The sequence below is a fragment of the Fundulus heteroclitus genome, chromosome 4 (assembly GCF_011125445.2).
Source record: "Fundulus heteroclitus isolate FHET01 chromosome 4, MU-UCD_Fhet_4.1, whole genome shotgun sequence".
NCBI lineage: Eukaryota > Metazoa > Chordata > Actinopteri > Cyprinodontiformes > Fundulidae > Fundulus > Fundulus heteroclitus.
In genome coordinates this window covers 38341295-38365944 of record NC_046364.1, presented here as the reverse complement: position 1 = coordinate 38365944, position 24650 = coordinate 38341295, and the positions used below count along the sequence as shown (strand labels likewise).

Below are 24650 nucleotides of genomic sequence, written 5' to 3'. Positions count from 1 at the left end.
ATATTGGCTACGTTTTTGTTAACCAAAATGTCAGTGTAATACTGGCCTTTGCTCACTTTAGACTGATGTCGCCTTTTTTAGGTCCTCTTTATTTAGAGATTATTAACTTATCAGACTGAATTGTTAGATGTAAAAAAAAAGCAAAACTCTACAGCCAACCCCCCACCCCCTAAAAAACAAACAAAAAACAAACTTCTTAATTAAGTGTTCCAGCTTTAAGTCAGCAGAGTATAAGAAGAGGAGAGATTACGCACCGACTGGCAACTGACCAACAGCAACATTTAGGGACGTCTTTTGATCCCTGCAAAACAGTTTTTTTCCCCATAATATTAATTAGTGCAGCCCACCTCCCAGGCTCATCGTGCCAAACATAAGCGACTTTAGTTAAAAGTCTCCTTTAGCGTGGATGGATTTCCACACATAAGCGTGCGCACGAGCAAAAATGGTAAGTGAATTACAGAAGCTTTATAGCAGCCCTCTGTGAGCCGTAAACAGACATTTATATTGCTATAAAAAACTAGAAATATATTAGAACACTCAAGGGAGCCAGCAGATTGCAGGAAGACTCAACCAGCCTCATCTGGACTCGTCCTGCTTTTGCTTAAAATACACATTATGCCAAGAATTTCATGCTCAATGTAACCACATCGAAGTCTTGGGAGCAAGCATACCAGAGATTACCATACTTTTGTCTAACCCAGTTTATTTTTTAATCAGTAAAATAACAGGAAAGTGGGAGCAGAAAAGTAATGCAAAAGAAACCAAGATTTTATTATATATATATATATATATATATATATATATATATATATATATATATATATATATATATATATATATAATAAAATCTTTAACATTCATTTTCTATTTTTAAGCACATCACAACCAAATGCTTAAGTCCAAAAAGTAAAAGAGATTAAACAAGGTTTTCTTTAAGATACACAAGATTCATTTAAAGGCAACTATAGCCATTTTTTCTTTATTTCAAACACCTTGCTCACCACAGTTGTTCCCTCAGTTACAGCAAACCAAGGTGGGGGAAAGGAAAAAAAAAACAAGCTAAATGATAAAAGCAGGGGAAAATGTGAGAAAGGTGCACTTGAACATCCTGCTAAAGGAAAATCAAATCTTGTATTGAGGAACATTGATATATTGGTTAAAGGAAGAAAAAATAAAGTCAAAGGTATCTTGTTTTAATGCAGGCCTTGAAACTAACCAGCAGTGAAGGGGCTAAAGCATGAATGGTAAGACCTGAATAAACAATCCAGTCCAAAATGGGAACCTCTCAGTTGCTTCATGCATCTTCAGTCCTCGCTTCAATGTCTTCAGTAGATAAGGATGCAAACTGTCCAGGTCCAGACATTTCTCATTAGTGCGCCGTCTCTTATGCCCTTAAAACTAGTCTCTCAATATTGTATACAAGGACAAAAAAAAAAAAAAAAAAAGCCTCATACATCTTTATTAAAGAACACAGATTTGGAGAAATGCCTACATGTGAAAGATAAGAACAGGAAAAGAGGACTGAGAAAAAAAAAAAAAAACATAGCCCCTTCCCAACACTGAAGTCATAATCCAAGAACAAGGAGTTTGCTGTCCCCATGTGTTCGCATCCGGCAAAGTCTGCAGGTCCTGATTATGGACCGTTGGTGTCCAGACACATATTTTTTTTTTTAAGTCCACTGTTGCAGAAGCACCTTCAGTTTGAAACAACCTAGAAACAAATGATTAAATGGTGTTCTGTAGAGCAGAGAGAAAGGAGGCAAGCTGGTGGGAGGGTGAGGGCACGGTGAGCTTTGAATATTCTGAGGTGGGTGACTAACAGCCGTTTGTCTCTCTGAAGGGTTTAGAGTTATAAGAGCTGGATGGCCAGTGTGGGTTAGACATGACTTGAACAGAGGCCGGCTAACTGGTTAGCCTCACAAAGTCCGTACTTGGTGCAGGGTACAAAGCAGCTCTGGTCTGGATTCTGAGGTAAAGAGCAGAGTCTAGAAACAGCGCCAAAGCCAAAGTGTGCAAGAAGGATGACCAACTCTTTCCCCTCCTGATCATTCTTTTTTTTTTTTTTTTTTTTTCTGAGGTAAAGAGTACAGTCTGGTTTCCAACACAAATATAAGGATTGCGTTTCATCTTGACATCCCTTTATATACTTTCACACCAGTCGTAGATTTGTAGTCAAGAGCTCCTCAAAAAAAAAAACTTCAATTTCATTTTGCTAAAATGTTCCCATCATTGGATCTGCTTCCCTCCCCCCAATAGGCATCTTAGCAAAATGGAAATGATTAGACCAAGAGGAGCAGGAGACAATCAGGATAAGAGTAAGGGGAGAATTTAACAAGAGCCAATCTTAAAATAGACCAAATGCAGGTTTTTATACTACAAAAAAAAGAAAAAAAAAAAAAGAAAAACTTGTGAAAAACCCTGAAGAATTAAAGAAGAGGAGGAAAATCATATCCCTGTTAGCGCCAAGACACCGTCTGAAAGCCGAGGCTCCTCCGGCTGCTCACGAACACTCCTCCCCGATGCGCTGGAATGAGCGGCCCACTTTGCGGTCCAGCTTGACCATCTTGAGCACAGCCTCCTGACGCCCGCGCCCTTGGTGGTCAAAGAGACAATCGTGTTGCTCAGGAAGACGATGGAGCATGCAGAAGATAAAGCCTGGACAGCAAGGGGAGGGGTTGTTGGCACGAGAGAGGGAGGGGTAAATTTACTCTGTTCAAAATCAAAACAAAGCACTACTTCTTAATACTGCAAAACAGCAGGTTTTATATTTATTATACTTTATATGAGCAAATAAGATGCATTGTACTTGTTTCCTATTCTGACTTTATTAATCAATCCTCTATTTCGATGACTTCACTACTGTAATAAATCCTAGTATAGTACGCTCGAAAGGATCAGAAAGTATTGTTGGCGCTCCCTTCGTCGGAGATTATTCCCGTAATATGCATCGTAACACTGCTGCCTTTCAACAAAGGGTGATTAAAAGCCCAGTTTGACATCTGGCTGCAATGCAATTAAAACCCGTATGAAGACAGCACAAAGGAACGAAGTCCCAGGCAGACAGTTAAGCAGCAATAGGAGCCAATTTTCCTCAAATCACAAACCAAACATGCAAAAATCACCAAACTCTTGACATTTTAACCTCTATAAGTTGATTCAGTACCTTACAAATATTATTGAACTCACAATAAATAAAGTAATAAAATAATTGTTTTAATGTACTTGTACTTTACTTTGTCCTTGCACTTTTATGTAATTGGTTAATGTACTTTGATGAGGTGTGTCAACAAGTAACAAGTTTTCAAAGATTATATTTAATTAGATTTAGGTTTTCAAAATTACTAAACTCAGAAAAATGAAAAAAAAAAAGCAAAAATCTAAATGCAACAAGTCTGTCCTCCCTGACCGCTGTATTTGGATGCTAGACAGAAACTTTTTCACTGAATCCCAACCAAACCCTACCAACGAAGTGACTCAAACTACATAATATGTAGTATAAACTTTCACTACTTTTGCTGTTGCTTAAAACACATTGATTAAAGGGTAAGTACAGGAATCCTTTCAGTAAACGACAATAGAATCAAAGGTTGAATTGTCATTTCATCTCTTCTTACAACACTTTGTTCTTCCACTTAACCTTCCTTCAATGGGCTTGGTTAGAGCAGCTGGTAAACAACCAACTTCTTTAAGCAATGACCTTTTGTGGCTTTCCTTACTTATGGAGGATGCAAATCTTTTGTAAAATATGAGAACTACATTGAATTTCTGTGTTAAAATCTATTTGGTTAAATTGCTAAAGTATAATGTTAAAATGTTCTGAAGAAATAAGGTTTACAAATCAAATTGAACAGAAACTGAACTAAACTATATCTCCCTGTGAGATCTGTACAACATACAGGTCGCTGTGTTTTAAGTCTAAATGCTAAAAGATAATAATACCTTTCAGTGATTTTCTAAATGATTACGATGAACCCGTATTCAGGAAAGATCAGGTATTTCTTTCTAAACATAAACCTTAAAATAGTTCAAACAATTTTCAGTTTTTAACTGAAAGAAAAATGGTTTCGTTTTTCTTTAACTAAACTTTTATGCACTTATTTAAATTGACTTAAGTTACTGCTCGTGGACCTGGTACATTTGTAACTGCGAGTCAGATATTCTAATAGCAACGAGATCCAGAATGATTTCTTTTGCCGGGTTTTTTAGCCCCTAATGTCAAAACTAATGACTTAATTAGCAATTTAATACCCGAGCCCTTCCCTTGTGTCATACTAATACTTAGAAAGATTAATATTGAAGGCAAAGCGCGCGGAGCAGATGCCTACCGAGTGTGACAACACTGGATCACTTTCTCTGCTGAAGGGCTCTTTTCTAGCCCATTTACAATCTGAAATGCATTCATGCTTTCAACTCATTTTCAGATCTTCTTGGCTTACACACGGCAGCTCATTCTACCAGGACTATTAGCAAAATAATCTGAAATGACTGCAACAGTCGAAATTACTGTAATTGCCACCATTTCCACTTTTCCCCCATGTTTTCATAGTAAGCATTAGACTATTAGGGATTGATGGCCAGTGCATTAGACAACTGCGGGTGTAAAAAGGAAGGGGAGAAGTCAATTTCCAATTTGGATATTATTGCATTGGTATAAGGAGATTGGTCTTTAAATAGCAAGAAGCTTTGACTTTTTAAGTACTTTAATTTGTATGCAAACAAGTTGATTAGGAAGCCAAGTATTGGCTTAGACTGCATTAGGGGTTGTGGTAATTGGCTTATGTTTTGTTAGCGATGAGAAACATTCAAGCTTTCTGCAATGATCCCTATAGGCCAACAAAAGCACAACAATAAATGGCAGAGCAAAAGTTAAATTCCTCTTCTGCAGATTCATAACCAGTAATTAAAACTTTCAATAAGACAATGTAAATTAATTTAAAATCTTTGAGGCAGATAATACGAACTGCGCACACACCTTCAATTTGACCCTTCACCTACAGGAGTTCCCTTTGTCCAGACTACTGTGAATTGTTTCACTGGACTTAAGTGCATGTTTCAGAGGAAATTAGTCTTGAGACAGAATTTCAAAATCCATCAAGGTTTGTGCGACTGTGTCAGAAAGTGGACTGTTCACCCATTTGAGATTTGGCTGCATTTAATGTTTTTTGTACACATCGTACGCTGTATTGTCAACTAAGGCTGCGTTCACACTGCAGGTCTTGATGCTCAATTCCAATTTTTTGTTGATATCAGATTTTTTTTTTTAATGTTTTTTTTTTAAGGTAGCCGTTCATACTACTATAAAATTAATAGTAGTATTAATTACTATTATCAGTCTTCTATCTGAAAGGTTCAAGACTGCAAAGCGACCCGCATGCGCAGATAACAGGAGGAGACATCACAGAGCAGTTCACTGTTTACGCAAGTAATGGTGAATGAAAGTAATTGTTTCTAGACAGTAGCGCAGAGGTTAGGGAGCTCGTCCTGCAATTGGCGGGTTGCCGGTTTGATCCCCCGCTCTGACTGTCTTCGTCGTTGTGTCCTTGAATAAGACACTTCACCCGCATTGCCTGCTGCCGGTGGTCAGAGGGCCCGGTGGCGCTGATGTATGGCAGCCTCGCCTCTGTCAGTCTGCCCCAGGGCAGCTGTGGCTACTAACATAGCTCACCACCGTCAGGGTGTGAATATGTGTGTTAATTGGTGAATGACTGAACTGTAGTGTAAAGCGCTTTGGAGTTCGTCAGACTAGTTAAAGCGCTATACAAGTACAAAACATTTACCATTAGAAGTGTTCAATAAAGTTTTGTAAAAAAAAAAAAAGAAAAAAGAAAAAAAAAAGAAAAAAAAAACGCAGATACCGGCCGGCATCTTTCCTTTTCTCCTATTAATAGAATGCTGTTGAGCAATGGGAGCCGACAATATTAGGACCACATCATAGCAAGATGCATTAGGGTGAGAAAAAAAACAGCAGAGCTATTAACAACGGTCTTTTGTGGAGCGCTAACTGCTGCTGTGTGTGGATGTGTAGTGAGAGACTGGAGAGTGACGTCAAAGATGGATAAAATGCAACATGAGCGTCCAATATCCAATACGGGTCCGAATTAGTACCAAATTAGTGACACAAATTGGATTTTTTGGGGGTGAAAAGCTCGGGATACGAGCCGCATTTCCCTGCAGTGTGAACCTAAGTGTACATTTTGTATAAGGCTGAGTTTTGTTTTTCTTCCATTAACAATATTAAGGTTTTATCAACTTAAACCAGCAAGTTTATCTAGGATAATAATATGCATTTTTGAATAGTAAATTTAAATCTTTACTATTTTTGATCAGCTCTAATCAATCTTTCCCTTTCAGTCATAGTATTGATTCACCTTTGCCTGGATTCTAAAAAAAAAAAAAAAAAATGTAATCTTGACAAATACACAAATCCACTTCCAGTTTCCATCATTCATACGATCACTTGCTGGAAATGTAACAAACTGCACATTCAGACTTATCCCGTATATACTGTGCTATATGTACACGTAAAGGTGCATTGTGCAAGTTGAGCATGTTTCAAAATAAAATATTATCTATTTTCTTTCCCATATATGCCCTTACAATCGCCTGCTGTGTATAAAAATCCTCTGGGCAAGCATGTACGTGTGTCACCCGCTGCTCGCTCTCATTCAAGCGGATTAAACAGTTGATGGTTGAACGGGTGAAACTGTTGATAAACTGTTAATTTGTTGAGAGTCTCCGTTGCCACTGAGGCATTAGAGAACATCCACTGTTTTAGAGATATACGAAAGACCAACAACAAGCTCTGGCCAGACCCTATCACAGACTCCACACAAGACTAAAGAAACAATGTCTAGTGCGACGTAAAGGGATTGGTGAAAAAAAAAAGTAAATATCGGGGCAGCTTTCAATCAATGAAGGGAGCTCCGTTCGGCCCTGGGAATGTGAAGGGGCCGGCAGTTGGCCCTGTTTTTGCTAAACACATAAGATGCTGTGACATAGATCTTTTACTTCTGACAAAATTTGTATCTGCTGCGTCAGAAGCGCACATTCAGCAGAAATAGTAAATCCAGTCAACTCGGCCTCAATGCCAACCAACAACTTGATAACTCTTGGTAACAATCTATGGCGTTCATGCTCTGGCTCGCTCATCTTTTTTCTGTTATTGGCGAACTGGCGGAACCGTGACTCCCTTTCCACTTCAGTCTCACAGACATCTGCTGCTGCGTCGTCCTGCCTGCAAACCCCACTGAGAAGCTTAGACCTACCTGCGGTCATGGCGGGGTTTGCAGGCCGGACGAGGGTGGCCTCGAGAAGAAAAAAAAAAAAAAAAAAAAAAGAAGTGAAGATGCCATTTTGAAAATTAATAAAATCGACGGAGGAGAGATCTGAAAATGTGCTGGCAACAGCACCACTGTGTCAGAAAGCATCAGCCTCCTCAGAGAATGATAGGATAGTATTGACTCAATATGAAACATTTCTGTTCAATATAAAATATAATTTCTATATATTCTATGACAAAATAATATTTATAATTTTCTTACCTCAGAAGACATTACGCCACAATTATTATTATTTTTTTAAATAATAAAAACCTGTGAAGTCCTAACGCATGCAACAACACTGGTGTTATTTCAACTTGTCACCAGAGGGGGCAGACGTCAGCTAAAATCCTAAAACTTGCGCAATGCACCTTTAATAACAGTGTGAATCAGTCTGTTCAAGCATGAATGTATCTGTGTGGATCATATTACTCATAGTGTCATCATACCACATCGACAGGAGCCCAGTTCTTGCTGTACCAGCTCCAGTTTAGTTTGGCAGCGATGGCAACGTTTGCGGCTCCGCTGTTTGGAGCCGCTGCGAGAAGAAAATGGCGAAGATGACAATGATGATGACGACGATGAACACTCCTCACCCTCCTCACCCTCCGGGACCTCAGCCACTCTCGCTCGCTTCTCAGGTGAAGAGTCACTTTCTGACTCTGAGGCTTGAGACACAGGAAAATGTGCACATATGAAGCAGACAAGATAGGGAAAAATAAACTGTTATAAGAATTTAATATTAACTGCATTTCCAGGAATTCTCTGTTAAATTTACAATTTTGATTTAGCATCTTTTATTACAGCAAAGGTTTAAAGTTTAATAAAACAAAGTATAAAAACACCCCTTGATGACCTTACAAGTAAAAACTGATGTGATTACGTTACAAACAAACATACTTGAAGCTTATTTAATAATCTAAAATGGTTTAAAGATGATTTAACAACCATTCACTATACTGGGAGAAGGAAAACCTGGTTTGGTGTCAAAAAAGAAGGAGAGAGAAAGCAAGATTAATAGGTCTCCTGTTTTAGATTACATGCCCGACAAGAGGGACAGTAGGAGCCTGTAGCAAGCTTCCGCTGGTTGGCTAGAATTTCAACTCAGCTTTTCTCATCAATCCAGCAGACTTTTTCCCCGGCCCTGCCAAAATGCAGATCAGCACTCAATAAATCTCTGAGAACTAGGCCATGCAGCACAGTTAGACATCCCCCCCTCCCCGTCCCACTAGCCTGTCTCATCGATCCCCTATACATGCGAGCGTGTGAGTCTGTACATGTGCGGTTTCAAGCTGTGGAAAATGGCTTCCTCTCCGCCCGAGTTTTGCTATCATGCCATCACTTGTGTGTTGCTGTTGGCCATCTATATAATTTTTACATTTAGTTTAAATTACATTCGAAGCTACGGCATTTCGGTAACTGAAAACGGCTTTAATTTGGACCACACACAGCACAATAAAGTGGATTCAGGTTTTAAACACGGCAGACTCAACCTTATAGACCTGAAATGATGCTACATGTGAATGTGTGTTTAACCCTTACGCACACATCATGCTGTAATTTTAGATAGGATATCAGCATATTTGCACGCAGCAGGGAGAGACCTGCCTACTCCCCCCCAAAGCTGTCTTAGTTTATGTCGCCTTGTTTCTCTTAACTTATTACATACATTTGGTTGACCAAAAAACCATGACGGTGATGAATAACTATAGAAGCTGTTGAACTAAAAATAAAAACAACATTTGATTCAATTTCTGCACTATTTCAGTCTTCTATGGTTGGGGTCTATCAGGGTATCTTCCCTTAGCTCCCAAGAGAAGATGGAAGGCTTGGTTGCCGACTTTGTCTTACAAAGTAGGGCCGGATGGTAATTCAATAATAATAGATATTGATCGATAGACATATATGATAGGAAAAAAGGGTAGATAAAAAGTTCAATAAAATAACAGTTTTCCTTCCTTATACATTCTAGCCATGTAGGTTAATATTACTGTCATTACATCCTCCCAACCAATCACAAACGCAGAGTCAAGAAAGCTCAGTCACCAAGCTCCGCCTCCTTCAAAGAGTTCAGAGAGCATGTGTTGTTTTTTTAGACCTGCAGTTTTGGTAAAGAATTGGTTGTATAAAGGGTTGATGTTGAATTCAGTGTGTGTGTTCTGTATCTAAAAATAGGTCATTAGGCAACAGCATAAAATGACCAGGGCTGCACTTAAAATATATGTTTTGAATCTGTTGATAATTATCGATGTCGATCAATATGATTTATATTTTATCGATATGCTTTTTTTCTATATCGTCCAACCCTATTACAAAGGTTTTCCAAACCTATCAGATTGTGACATCTCCTGTCCACGACTCTAAACATTTCTGTTGAATTTAGTTCTGGACTTTAGCTGAGCCATTCCAACATCTTCCTGATTCAGGGGCCGCCACAGCAAGTTATTTCAACTTGAGCACACACACTTGGCTGAAGTTTTACACCGGATGCCCTTCCGACCGCAACCAGGACTCGAACCTCAGTCCCCCGTATCAACGACAACCACTGGGTTGCTGAAATATAACATTGCTCTTTATCTACAGCTTTCAGGTAGAAAAGGTTTGGGGCCCCAGACTGACTGGTATATCAGACAATTTATAACCTGCCGCCACCATCTTTCACTTCTGGCATCATATTCTTGTGTTTATACCAAACGGATCTCATGGAACTGAGGCCCTAAAAAGTTCAATATGGTTTCATCAAACCATAAAGACATTCTCCCACATGGTTTTGGGAGAGTTCAGCCGTGCCTGGATTTCCTTTGAAAGAAAAATAATTCTGTCTATCTACAAAATTCACAACACAGGAGACTCTCTTCACATTCAGATAACAACCAGCACCTCCCCTTCACTGTTGCTGTCAGCCTGTTGACAGCCTCCATAACCATTTAAAGCTGAATATTAGTTAGAAATGTCCAGTTTTGTAATGTCCCCATTGTCCCATTTTTTTCTCCACTTATTGTGACTGCTTCAGTGTGCCGTGGTGTTTACAAAAGGCAGTGGATTTTCTTTTGGTACCATCTCTGCAATATCTGATTTAAGCAAAATATGCTTTATAGCTGTTTAATCAGATTCACAATAACTGATGGATGGATGAACACTAGTGCACTGAATGCTGAAACTAAATCAAACGGTGCTCCAATAAATTAACATTAAAAGGTGTAACCATTGCCTCACAAGAACAAAGGTTTTTATTTTTTTCCTGTAATAATTTTCTGTGAAACTTGAATTTCACAGAATATAAGTTGCATAATATGTATAAAATGTTTCCAGATGATTTATGTACTTTTTTATGTCATAAAAACATGACGTTTTATCATGGTGCTTTTGAGAGCCACTGTAATCCAAGTCCACATCGCATGTGCCTGGCTTATAGATCCTGGCTATAGTTCAATGTAAATACATTATGAGTTTGTCGACTTTTCCCACACTAGCAACAAAGTAGCTGCTTGGTTGAATGAGAATTGCGTATTCTGAATGTACAACCCAACATTCCCACTGATAATACTCCCAGGAATAAAACAAATCCCTTTTGGATCTATCAAACGCCCTTGATCCTACTGGGCTCTCAAAAATTAGCCGTGTAAAGGGAAGTAACAAACGTTTGTTAAAACGTAAACTAGAGACCGAAGCATACCAGTTTCATATGAACGTTTTGTGGGAGTGGAAAGAGAAGCCAGGACAGTATCTGTGTTGGAGAGTCCTGAAAAACAGACAACAAAAGCAAAAGCGGAGCAAAGGTGAGAAAATGATGCACATAAATGAAAAAGAATATTGGCATTGTTTCTTTCCTCTTTAGACACCATTTTGCTTTCTAGTAACAGATTGTAAACATCACTTTCTATAAATTCTTGACAGGTGAATAGAAATGTTTTGCTACATTATGAAGAATAGCCTGAATGGGAGAGACAGATGGGTTCACTATTAGGTTACACAGAAAAGGCCATGGTTTAAAATCACAAAGCACCATAAACAAAAGCTGTTCGACATTTTGCCCATGGTTGCTCGGATACTCTTGTACCGTTTTCCACACAGAGCCCGCTAAAAAGAGCGGGACTGTCCAGTGTGGAGTCCATTATTAAGCTGTGAGGTTTTGTTTTTACACAACAACTATGATGGATAGCTAGCAAAAGATGCTACAGCCGCCTGTTTGCAGATTGAAGCCAACCCACAGATGGCTAAAAAGAGATTTTATAAGGTCGCTACAAAATATTTTTGTAAGATCCACAATCTGCTATTTCCATTATGAAAGCCAAAAAAAAAAACATGTAATACATGGACAAATTTGACCGTTTAGTGAACTGTGTACACCGCCACTGAGCTCAGCTGAAATATTAACATCTTGTTAGGAGACTAAAAACTACACACAGCAGATAATATAATTTTCTCCGGATACCAGTGGGAACAACAAATGTATCATTCACATAATCTAATGTTAATTAAAAAAAAGAACTTAAATATATTTCATTTATGACTTTAGGCAGATCAATAAACTTGTTTCAACTGTTTGTTTTTTTTAATCAGGGATTAAAACAAGATTAGCAATACAATGCATATTCCAATCTATGCTTCAAATTACTTCTCCAGAGTTATTTTCCAGCTGACAGGGTTAGTGTGAAATATTGTTTTAAAAGCTCCACGCATCAATTTTATTCCTAGTTTTCTGTCCTCTGCCCAACAGGCCTCCACAAATAAACTTGTCACTGTATAAGGATGACGGATGCCAGGGCAATTGTAGGTGTCCTATTCGGACTTCTGCTTCTGAGAAGACATCCTTTACCATCATTCTTTTGTTGTTTTCTATAAGGACAAACTGAACTTGCTTCTGCCAGCCGTCTACCACAGACAGCCCATAGCAATCAGCAGAGAATTACCATATAGATTTTGTTAAATAAAATAAAACATTTTGTATCATGTATCACACACTTACGTACTTTAGCTTCACTTAAAGGGGGCGTATCATGCTTTTAAGTTCTTCCTTTTTTCATTTAAATAATTCAGCTGTGGTCTATATAAAGTGAAACAGCAATGCTTTGTTCTGAATTTCTCATTCTTGTTGCTTTTGCCCCTGTTCTGAGCTTCTGAGAGAAACTCGATTTGACGCTGTCTTTAAATGCAGATAAGTCGAAGAGCGTTCCACTCCACCCTGTTCGGCCATTTTTGTAGTATGCTGGGGGATAGCTTAATACATTTTCTAGGTTAATACAGCCAACAACCAAACGATGTGTCAGCACCCTTCAGGTTGCACAACAAAATCGAAGCAAGAAATAAAAATAGCAGATTTTGGCATAAATTGGTAAGCTGGAAATCCATGACCTTGTTCTTAGCCCTGCAGAAAAGAATTAATTTCAATTGAATACCGTGACGTAATTGTTCAAAAATGTAATAGAGAAAAAAGAAAACTGAACAGATTGAAAAATCTGACCCAAATAGAATATAAAGAGACCAATGCAGCACATGGAGAGACTACATTAAACTTTTCTGCACTCCTAGAGACTCCAAGTACACAACAAAATGTATTTAAGGGCTAATAAAAAGTGGGTTTTGCATGATTTGGTTAAATTGCCTGCTGTTTTTCCTCCATTTAACTTGAATATTGCACTTTATTTTTTACATAATACACGCATTTTTACCCAATTAATAATTGCTCAATGTTTTTCCCCTTTTTTGATACGTTTGTTCATTCTCCTCTGCTTCACGACTTAACTTAAAGATGTTCTATTCATGTTACATAATCTAGTGTGTAACTCTGGAGCATTCTACCTGTTTTTGCCACTGTCACGGCTGAATTTCCCCACTGTGGGACAATAAAGATATATTTTATCTGAAAGCCGTTATCCCACCATTACGCACCCCTTTCAATGTTTTGTGTATTTTTGACGAATCAGATTTTCACACCATTTAAACAGTTTAAAGAAGATTACCGTAAGAAATAGTCCTTTAGCACATGATAGAAAAAAAATTAAAAGCAATACCTGTGGTCTTACCATTCTGAGTGTGAACAGATGTCACTCTGGGCTCTCCTGGCTGAGGTTCTTCTGAAGTGTTGGATCTTGACATCAGGGACTGACTAATGCTGTTGTTTGTTTCGGTACAGAAGATGTCCGTTTGACTGCTGCTGGTGCTTGAAGAGGTCTTTGGGGCACAATCGTTGTTTGGCTGTTTCTTCTCAGTGTCTAAGAAGAAATTGGCAGGGTGAAATGTGTTTTTTTTTTTTTTTTCTGCCTCGGTCTGCATATTCCAAAAACAAACTTTCATGTTTTGGAAATGTTAACAGGGCAACGTTTCAAATATATGTGGCACTGTGATGCATCTTTGGATGAAGAACAGGTTTGAACAGATTTTTAGTTAACAGCCAACAATTTCTGGCATGTGGGGAAAATGTGATTATAACCTTAGTGAGATGAATGTTAAAAGGTTTTGGAGATCTTCAACCTTGAGATACCAAAATACAACCTTTGGACAGAATAAATACATTTTAGCAATGGGAGAAACAACAATTTTTGTTAGTCTTGAAATCTATTTTGAGCATTTTTTTTTTTTACAGATTGGCTGTAAATTACATTAAACTGAAGGCAGACAGCTTTAGAGACTGCTCGAGATTAGGGCTGAACAATTATTCGCATTTTCAATATAATCGTGATTTAAAAAAACGCAATTTCCAAATCGCAGAGTCTGCAATTTTTGGCTATGCAACAATTAGGACACGTCCATTAAGTGTTGGTAAAATGTTTAAAGTGGGTTTGCTTCCACATGGAAGGGAAGACAGTTGCAGCAGTGAGATAATCTAATTGTATTACTTGTTTTAGTGTTTATATAATCATACAAAACATTAAGTACAGGTCAATCAGTTTAATACATAGACTTGCTTGTTGGTTGGACTTTGCACTTTATGTTCAACAAGGATTGATGTCCAAATCAACTAAAAGCTGTTCTCTTGAACAATATTCTGATTAATAGAAACATTAAAAGGTCTTTTAGCAACTAATCTGCACAGCGAGGAAACAAATTGATTTGTTGTTTGTAAGTTATATATTTAAAAAGAGATGATAAATTAAACAGGAAAAAATCGCATTAAATCGCAATATTAAGAAAAAAAAAAATCGCAATTAGACTATTTTCCAAAATCGTTCAGCCCTACTCGAGATAACTTTTTATTTTATTTTAAATGCAACTTATTTGATAGATCATTTTGTGAAGCAACTCACCCCGATTTAAAAGCATAACCCACCAAACAAATGTTCAAAAACGGCACCAAAGTGGGCAGTGCCAGGAAACACTGAGGGGCAGGGTCAAGTGTGGGTGTGGTCAGGACGAGGGAAAGTGACAGGTACGCAGCTTAATTTGACACACTGAAGAATGTAGAGTGAGAAGAGTGACGCTGGTGGGATTTCTGACCCTATCATCACTGGAGGTTGAGGGAGGCTTTGTGGCGCCAAGCGGGCCTGAGCGTTATCAGACGCCCGAAGCCAGCGCTGCTGAGGCAGTGGAGCACAGGATGGGTCAAGTTTCCGAGCGGTGATGTTAGCATCGCGGCTAACGTGCTAATGTTCAAAGCAGTAGCTAGCGTATGCTAACTTATAGGTAGTAAAATGGCAACCTTAAAAACACGATCAATGCTGGCAATAATCACTTCTGACTGAATCATGAGAATCTTTTATACCTGAACATGGGGCTATGATGGCAAAAGCATGTACCTTTTGAAATAATAGGAAAATTCGACTGCAATAGCCACCGTTTGACCCAAAGGTTTTAAGACAAATATGGCAGAACTAAACAAGCTCACATGAAGATGTTAAGAAATTCACAGTAAAATTGAAGCAGCACCCTTAGGCCCAGTTTATACAGTTCATCTGCAAAAAAAAAAAAAAAAAAAAAAAAAAAAAAAAAAAAAAAAAAAAAAAAAAAGCTTTTCTCTGGGGTTTCATTACAATTTAGAGAACGTTCTTTTGTTCACATTATCTGGCTCACAGCATACATTCGAGTTAGGGTACTCCTCCATTTAATACAGTACAACGTAGGGCATGTCAAACATGTGAGAATCACTTACCTGCAAAACATTTTGAGCAGAGATTCTTAGTTTTGCTCGACCTGGAGAAAAAAAAAGAAGGGGGGGGGGGGAATTGTGTTAATCAAGTAGTTGTGAAAGAATTCAGAAAATTGAATGCAAGGAAATGTAAATGCTTCCCACTAGCAAGTAACAAGACCAACAACCCAAGTCTTTAACGGTTGGCAGAAACAAACAAAACGCTCAGACCACAGATACAACTTTCTGGAAGATTATAGGACTAATTAGTCAAGCTGTTCCTTTGCTTTGCTACAACAGTCAGCCTCTTGAAGCCCAGGGAGAGATTCAAAGCATCCAGCAGCTCATTAAAACCACGGACACAAGAAATAATTAATAAGAATTATAAATATTAATATAAAGGCCAGATAAGAGGTTGGAATGGGCAATCAGTCAATGCAAAAAAAAAAGTATTAATTTTTCTTGCCCCACAATGAATTAAAAAAAAGCGAGATGGGTTTAAAATTAGACAACCAATCAACACATTGCCTTTAAGTCCCGTTTATTGGTATAGCGCATTTTAAGCAGCAAGGCGCTTCAAATTGCTTTACATCATGAAAACATAAAAGCATCATAAACACATTGAAACAGTGGCAAACATTAAATTGTATCAGGTGAAAACATCGGTACACATCATATATGTTGGTCGGTGTTCCTGTGATTATGGGCCGAAAGCAACACCAAACATAGCAGCTGTTTACAGTCACCACTAGAGTCGTACCCTCAACCCTGCATATTCTGGCCAGATTGTTGCTTCTTTGCTCTTACAATTTAAATAGTGAAGAGGTTCATGACAGAAACCCACAGATGGATGCGCTTTCTTCTTTTCTCCCAAAGCCCAATTGCTTCCTAAACTTTGACTTCATTTAGGTGGCTGTACGTCTGTGGTCAGCCTCAATAGCTACCGTCAAAACAGCTGTGCGGCATTTTAAACCCGGCGGCGGAAAGTTAGAGGAAGCGCAGAAATGGAAGAAGTCATTTAAAAAGAAATAAGTTTGATACTTTTGAGCTTTAAACTCTCCTCCATTTTTTTGGAACCTGCTGGATTTGGAGACGTTGGAAGGTTTTTGGAAATTGCAAAGTTGAAGTAAGGATCTACATTCCATAGGGAACATCTAAAGACTAATCTAAAGCTAATAATAACTAACAGGGAGGCTGAGAGAAAATATCAACTCGTGATTTTTTTATTATTGTTTGAAGATATATACAAAACTCTCTGCTCCGAATAGGGATAATCGGAGATCAGGTGTACAATCAGGTAGAAAGGCCAGACAAAAACGAAATCTGTTCTTGTACATTCTTATATTGTAGTTATTAAAGTGTAATGAGAATTGGTGGCAATTTAAAGTTTTACAAAAACAGGGACTTGGAAAATAGGCCACAACACTTTGATTAGAGCATTTCTAATTATCCGTCACGCAAACCTTTAATTAAAACTTTATTCTACGATTGGATTAAGCAGCGGGATTTTAGGAGTGAGCTTATGGCAGAAAATGTCAGCAGTTCGTAGTTATGTTACAAATAAAACCAAAAAGACACCAAGGCAGGCACCTAACCAGTCAGTTTATTTCATCACAATTAAGAAAAAAAAAAAAGAATAAATTGACCTGTTCATTAAAACAAATTTTCTTTTGTTGAGTCCATGTATTTCTTAAAGTTTCCCATACATTGCTCCTTCCTTCTAATTACCAAAACAGATCTTTGACATAAAATAGCTATTGTTAGAGAGTGGACCAGAGAAGCCCTGATGGTTTCAATATCGCAGCTCTTTCACAACAGATAGCTCCAGCTTCCTCCTGAGAAGGCTCCTCTCATTTCCTCCCTGGCTGTCGTCCTTACTGTCTGTGCACAAAGTGTGACGGTCGCTGCTATCAGTCACATTCTATTTATTTTGGGCGCTTCGTTGCACACCTTTGTCCTCATTTCTAAAAGTAGGGTCAGCCGCAGTCAACCAGAGAGGTGGCTGGCGGTTTGCCAGCGCGCATAGTCTTGGGTTTGATACAGGAAAGAGGAAACAAGAAATCAGGACGGACGCCAGATCTCATGCACGCAAGCGAGGCCATCAGTCCCATCCTTCTATTAACCCTGCTAATGAGAGGCAATCAAAGCACGGATTCGTTAAGAAAGGACGCAATGAGGGAGGAGGAAATATGCTGGAGCGTACTCTGTAGCTGAGAGGGAGTGAGCAGAACCTGTGTTTCACCACTGGCCCGGTGCTAACGAGAACGCCTAATTAGGAAAGACTCTGATCTCCAGTTTGAGTGACACATAATGGGTTACTAATGTTAATAAACGTTTAAAGAAATCTGACTCTGTAAGACGCTGCTGAGCTAATGAGAAATAAAAAGATCTAACAAAAACCTGCTGAAAGAAAAAAAAAGCTACCAAAAGATTTAGTCATCCGTGTCTGAATCCTTTACAGCGTGATGGTCTAGCAGCGCTTAGAGTGGTCAGTATGACTGGAGAAGCGCTAAGCTATATACGTTCAGTCCATTTAACATTTACCGCTTCACATACAGGAACTATGCAGAATTTATGTCCCACGGTAAGATGAGATCATAAATGATGCACTACTGGGCAAAATATGATCCAGACAATTATTCTTTTTTTACACAAAATGATATAAATAGTAAATGTGATGCTTGAGTGTAGCATTTAACACATATTTTTTTCCTGTTCATTACAGTGTGAATCAATTTTCCTTCTGCTTTAGCCACTTTTTGTCAAAACAGTAAAAATGATGACACTGATCATCTTAATCAGATGTTGTGTATAATTAAATTTAAGTTCAGCATGTCGTGGTCAAGGTAAACCTAGGTTTTAAAGGTTCAAACCCACAATATTTTTCAGTAATGTGGTTTACACATTTGGGAATCCAAAGAAAGCAGCGCACTCAGAACCTGAATGGAAGACTGCGATGATTTCCAAGACAGTTGCTAAGCCATTTTTGCTGAGACCATAAAGATATGATTAAAGTTCCAACTATTTTCTATCATTGACCAGTTCTTTAGGAAGGAAACAAACCTAAAAAGCTTGAATCCTCCCAAACCTGCAGCCAACTAAAGCTGGCGTCAAGGTCAAAGATGGTTTGAGTTCAGCTTAGGCTACAATAAGTCAGCCAAGTTAAGTTTTATATTTCTGATTTAAATGGTTTAAGACTAAACTGGAAGTTTTATTGTTTACATTTGACTTTCTAGCTATTTTAACTGGTTGCATTTTTGAACCCTTCACTGCCTTTGTGCTTCTAATGTGACCTGCATTCAGTCAGTGCCATTAAACAGAGAAGCTAATAACTAAACTCAGTCATGATCACAATCAAGCAGAAAAACAAAAAAAAAATATTTTAAAAAATCTACGTTTTTTGCAGTTTCTTATGTTAAAGATGTGTTTCATAAAATCTTTACAATCCCCCAATATGTAATTATTGAATAAACGATTTACTCAAATCTAATTAATCACTTTGTAATTTCCTAACCAGCACCTAAAATGAGCCGTTTCATATTTCTTTTGTCAAGCTAAATCCAGTTATGACTCAACTCTCAGATGACCAGATGCAGCCGTACACGGTGACCTTGAATGAGTAAGACTCCGTTTGTGTCACTGAGGCGGAAGTCAAACATTAAGAAAGGCACAACTGGGTAGCAAGTTCCCTAATTTTACACAGTTTACAGAAACAAGCGTCTGTTTTACATCTTATATATCAAAAACAAATTGGAAGATATTACTCGCAGCCCTATTGTTCCCCGTTCATTGCCCACTTAAAATAACCCCTTCTGTCTTAAGGTACCCAAACAACCTTCATGTTTCTCAGAGAGTGACTCCAGCCCGAAGAAGCAAATTCTTTTGAATTATATTCAGGAAGAAAAATGCACGTTCAGCTTTGCCCTCGTGTGCTCCAAAGTAGCCGTCCTCGTTGGCTGCGTCTGCATAACTGTGATTTCGACCACCGGACACTTTAGTCTGCTTAATGAGGACCGGCTCTTCACTCGCACCTGCTTTACTTACAGAAGTACTGGCTCACGTCTTTCTGCGTCCGTTATAGGGGGAAATGATTTCCAATTAGGAGAAAGCACGTCAAACTACCTGCCACAGATGTGGTCCGGCAGGGAAGAATGTGAAGGATTTATAGTAAAGTGCACGACTTGCAGAAGAGAGAAATTAATTTTAAGCACGTCAACCAACCCAAATAATGTCAAAACGGTCAAACTGTTGGTTTTTACTTATATAATGTCATATGCTAAGAAAACTTTTTGGAACTTCATCATTTCTACTTAATATTATACTAAAACCAAACAGCATTAAACTTAAAATGATTGGAATAGCATAAGACTTCCTTTAAATACAGTTACCTACGTGTGGATATAAACTGCTTTAGCCTCACCATGTAGTGCGTTGAGATAACTTCCTAAAGCATGCCCTGCAGTTTACCGAGCTGAGGCTTGCATCATCCCGTACCCTGTCCAAATAAATATTTAAACACAAACTCGGCTCCGAGCAATATTTTTGCTATTTTACAGCAGTTTTTGAAAAGTGTAGTCCATTCAAAAATCTAATGACAAGTTAGAATAGAAATAGAAACATGTGCAACGGAAGCAAAGTGAAAATCGGAAATCAAAACAAACTTTTTTATGTGTGTCTAAGTCATATTTAGTTATAGTCTCTTAGTGCTGTCACATATCTGTATACTCAAAATAAACGGATTTGACACGGAAACGCACAAACTAATGGACGAATCTAGACTACTGAAATTAGCTAAAAAAAAACATCATTGTTAAAGTAATAAGGGTGTAAAGAAGACCTAGAAAACTCACAAGGCTTCCTGAACATTACCATAAACAACATTAAATGGAGAGTGGACGATTCTTACGGAAATGAGGCCCTTTCTGAATAGCTGCATCTTACCCGCTCTTTCGCTCCTCAGTGGGATGTGTGAAAGAATCTCCCAAATACACTCTGGTCTTATTTCTTTCTTCTGAGGCTAAACTCAGAAGAAACTTGTAAGGCAGTTCACTGCTTGCAGATCTCTCCCATCATCTAAGTGTGCGGTGAGAGCAGCGGAGCTACAACGACTGGCTCAAACCGAAGCTAACTGGATACATGATAAATGGCTTGTTCTTGTATAGCGCTTTAAGAATCCGACGACACCGAAGCACTTTACACTACAGTCAGTGGTTCACCAATTCACACCCTGACGGTGGTGAGCTATGTTAGTAGCCACAGCTGCCCTGGGGCAGACTGACAGAGGTGAGGCTGCCATACATCGGCGCCACCGGGCCTCACTAGTCACATTTCCATTTCGCAAACTGTAATGACAAAAATTAATTTGCTTAACGGAAACGCGGCAATTTCGAAAATACTCGATAAAAGGTTTTTGCGCTAAGATGAGGTGTTTTTTTCAGCCATATCGAAATTTACATATTTCGCAATGTTTATTTTCGCATCACACGAGTCACATGATCAACAACCAGATGTTACTACAGGTGAAACAGACAAAGAAGACCAGACAGGAAGTGGTAGCAACATGATGGCGCGGCATGTTTGGTTTCACAAGGAGGCTGCATATTTTTTATTTTTAGTTCGTGACAGCGGGTAATTACCAAAATACTAGATTCAAAACAGCAAAGAAATGCGAGTATTTACCAAGATCTTGAAGCAGCCAAACGTATTAATGTATGGTTTTACTTGCATTTGTTATTTAATGGAAACGCCGCAATTGCGAAAAGGCGTTTTATCGAAATTAGCAGAATATCGACAATGTTTTGTAACAGAAACGCTACTAATGTCAAGCTTCATTTCTGGAGAAAAGCAGGCATTCCCTGGCCACCACCAGCACCACCACCACCTCTGCTGTGAAGCATAGTGGTGGCAGCATCCTGCTCCAGGCAGCTAATCCACATGTGGAATGAGACGACAGCAGCGAAAGAAAGATTATACAAGAAAACCAAATACAGATTGCTCTGGGACCGATGATTCATCTTTCAACACCACAGTGGCCCAAAGCACACAGCCAAGAAAACAAAGGAGTGACTTCAGAAGCCGTCTATGAACGACTGTGAGGGGCTCAGCCAAAGCCTACACCTAAATCCAATTTAGCATCTCTGGAAAAGACCTAAACATGGCCGTCTGTCACTCCCCGTCCAACCCGAAGGATCTTGAGAGCAGAAAAAAAATATATAAATATACGATTGACACGCATCAAAACATCTTTCCAAAAGCTACTTTGATCTTTGAGAAAGAAACAGACCCAAATCAATTTTGGAAGAAGCCCGTAACGAAACAAAATGAGGAAACATTGACTGGGTGCGATTAGTCTGGGGAATTCTGGAGGTACTTTATAAATGGGGCAATAACATTAAGTCACGCAGAATTCGTTATACCTAATGCGCTTGGACGGGGGAAAATTATAGAATTTTTTTTATTGAAATTATAGAAGACTGTGGCTTTTTTGCTCAAGGTCTGCTTGACAGCCGTTCAGTAGTTCTCTGATTCCACCGTTCACCGAAGGCGGTGTGTTAACTAGTCCCCCCCCCCCGTATTAACCCTGCCCCACCTGTCCATTTACCCGAGGGACGTGTCGCACACATACCCTGCTGTCCTACCGTCAAAAGGCTAAGGTTATTAAGGCCAACCGGAGTTAGCTAGAAGCTAATGCTACAAAACAATGAGGAGGAGGAGGAGGGGGGCAATGACAAGAAAGACAGCTCATCTCCTGTTAGGGTTGCTAATGCTAGTAGCAGTCGCCTCTGCTAACCGTTGCGAGAGAGAGAAAAAAAACACATTTATGAAAAAAATAAACTGGAGAAGATTTCCTGGCTTACCCCCAGAAGCCACACGGGCAGCGCGGGGGTAAAACGTTGACGTTGCTCGGCCCCTTGCTGCCCTCGCTCCCGGTGTCCCCCATGTCGGTCGGCCGTGACAGGCTCTCCGCGCAGCAGGTGAATCCGCGGATGGGGTGAAGGCCTCCCGTCTGCGTTCGGCTAGCCCGGGCTTCACGGGTCCCTCCTCGGAGTCGGATTAACTGCTCCCGGGGGTTTTCGGCCTAGAACGGATAACTCTGCCGACACGAGCGGCGGCCGCCGGCGAGCACGTGAAATTAATCCAGTTTTCAGATGGAAGTCGGGGCCCGTGGAGAAGCCAACAACGGACAGGGCCACCGGGGACGCTGGCTGGCTGGGCCGATCAGCTGGAGTGAGGAGCAAACCACTGGGAGAGAGAAGGGGAGGGAGGGGGGGGGGAGTCGCGGTAGGAACTAAACTTTGGCTCACGCGCGTGTGTGCTCGAGAGTTTCATTAAAAACGTTGAGAGCAATATAAGGATTATAAGTCAGTGTATTTTATGTGATGGTCAAATATGGAGGTTTCACGTTTTTTTTTTCATGGAAACTAAGTTATGGTATGATCCTGCCTGGCAAAGCAGCTTTCTTGACTTTAGAAGAGTACTCCATTAGTCTAAAAATAAACAAATGATGCAACCAAAAATGTTATTTCCGTTTTTCATTAAAAAAAAAAACGCGTCCTTGTTTGTTTATGTTCACTTTAGAAATGTAAAACACTGAAATTATGGCTTATTTTTTTACTGCTACCCATAGTCACAATAAATATTCAGACACTATTCATGTGCAGCGATTTGAATTGTCTTCTTATTGAAGTGTAGTATACAAATAAACATTTGTCTTGCACGTGTGAACAGTTAGGAAGACCTATTAAATTGCATTGGGCACAAATGTTTGTGACACATTACATTATCCATTAACTAAGGAGAAGCAGTGGGATGTGATGGTCAAATATGGAGGTTTTACTTTTTTTTTTTTTTTTTTTTCTCTCGGAGAAACTAAGTTATGGTATGATCCTGCCTGGCAAAGCAGCTTTCTTGACTTTAGAAGAGTACTCCATTAGTCTAAAAATAAACAAATGATGCAACCTAAAATGTTATTTCCGTTTTTCTTTAAAAAAAAACAACTCTCCTTGTTTATTTATGTTCACTTTAGAAATGTAAAACACTGAAATTATGGCTTATTTTTTTACTGCTACCCATAGTCATTAACAAAGTGTTTTGCCAAGCCTGTACAATAAATAATCAGACACTATTCATGTACAGCGATTTGAATTGTCTTCTTATTGAAATGTAGTATACAAATAAACATTTGTCTTGCAAGTGTGAACAGTTAGGAAGACCTATTAAATTGCATTGGACACAAATACTTGTGACACATTACATTATCCATTAACTAAGGAGAAGCAGTGGGATCCCCTGGCCCCCAAACAGAGAATAGTTTAATTGTTTTCTAACAAGGTAAACTCTAGCATATCACCAACTTGCATGTTCAGCCTCTGAACAGATAATTTTTAGTTTGTTTCATGTTACTGTCCCTTTGGTTATTTCAGGGTCTTTCACTGAAAGGAAAAAAATGACTGTACTTGAACATTGACGAGGGCAATGCAATACATTTGTACACAGTTATAGAGAATATATAATTAAATTAGTCCAATACAAACTATTGCACAGACAGGTTTAAATTCAGTTACATTCCAATTCAGTCTTAGTTATAATGCAGAGTGTAATTCAGAATGTCATTTCATAAAATGTTACCTAAGTAAGCCCAGCTGATTGCATCAAGTCATTTCAAGCAAGTATGTGACAACACCGAAAAGCTATTGCGTCTTTTTATAAGGGGAAACCAGCAGCAGATCCAGAGGGACTAATATACACTTCCATCAACTTTGGCCTACTTTGAGTTAAGAGAACAGAGGGAGATACAAAAACACTGAAGCCCTTGTCCAGGTGTACTTTATATGGGAAAGGCTACTTAAAAACACACAGTTAAAGGCTGTGGTAGCTCGATCAGTGGCCTTGTCCATAAAAATAAATAAAAAAGCATGGCTAAACAGAAAAGCTCATGAGCTAAAACTATTTATAGGGTGAAAAATAGGGAACTGCTGTTGATCAAAAGTATATTCAAAGTAGTTTACTTAGTGTTGAACAGTTTGTCAACAATATTTTAGGGCATTTTAGGGCATTATTTTTACATGTAATTTCTAGGTAGACATTGCATCACTGGCATATTGTGTGCTATTTTACCTTCTTGAAAGGCTAGATGTCTAGTTGGAACAACTCCAACAAGTGAGTTGCCAACAAGATCAAACCTTTGCGAGCAAAATCTGTTGATGTATTTAGTAACAGATAGATAGATAGATAGATAGATAGATAGATAGATAGATAGATAGATA

At 38.8% G+C, this 24650-nt stretch overlaps 1 protein-coding gene across 3 annotated transcripts; it reads right to left on the bottom strand.

Annotated features, from left to right (window-relative positions):
* Positions 1-951: 951 nt before the first annotated feature.
* On the bottom strand, positions 952-22634 carry LOC105930021 (AN1-type zinc finger protein 3). Of its 3 annotated transcripts, none has more exons than XM_036136519.1 (6): positions 22242-22634; positions 15409-15449; positions 13334-13534; positions 10996-11061; positions 7916-7987; positions 952-2655 (listed from the first exon to the last, which is right to left on the bottom strand). In XM_036136519.1, the coding sequence occupies exons 1-6, from the start codon at positions 22322-22324 to the stop codon at positions 2501-2503; spliced, it is 618 nt and encodes a 205-aa protein (XP_035992412.1). In that variant the 5' UTR covers positions 22325-22634; the 3' UTR covers positions 952-2500. The 3 variants fall into 3 exon arrangements, with proteins under 3 accessions (XP_035992412.1, XP_021174900.2, XP_012723452.2); XM_021319225.2 differs by having other exon boundaries at positions 7769-7987; positions 22242-22632; XM_012867998.3 differs by having other exon boundaries at positions 7769-7987; positions 13346-13534; positions 22242-22631.
* Positions 22635-24650: the final 2016 nt, after the last annotated feature.

Coding starts and splice junctions, on each gene's coding strand:
- LOC105930021 (XM_021319225.2), bottom strand. CDS start 22,324: ATGGGGGACACCGGGAGCGAGGGCAGCAAGGGGCCGAGCAACGTCAAC. Junction 15,450..22,241: donor TGCCCGTGTGGCTTCTGGGG/GTAAGCCAGGAA, acceptor TTTTTTCTCCAG/GTCGAGCAAAACTAAGAATC. Junction 13,535..15,408: donor CTGCTCAAAATGTTTTGCAG/GTAAGTGATTCT, acceptor ATTTCTTCTTAG/ACACTGAGAAGAAACAGCCA.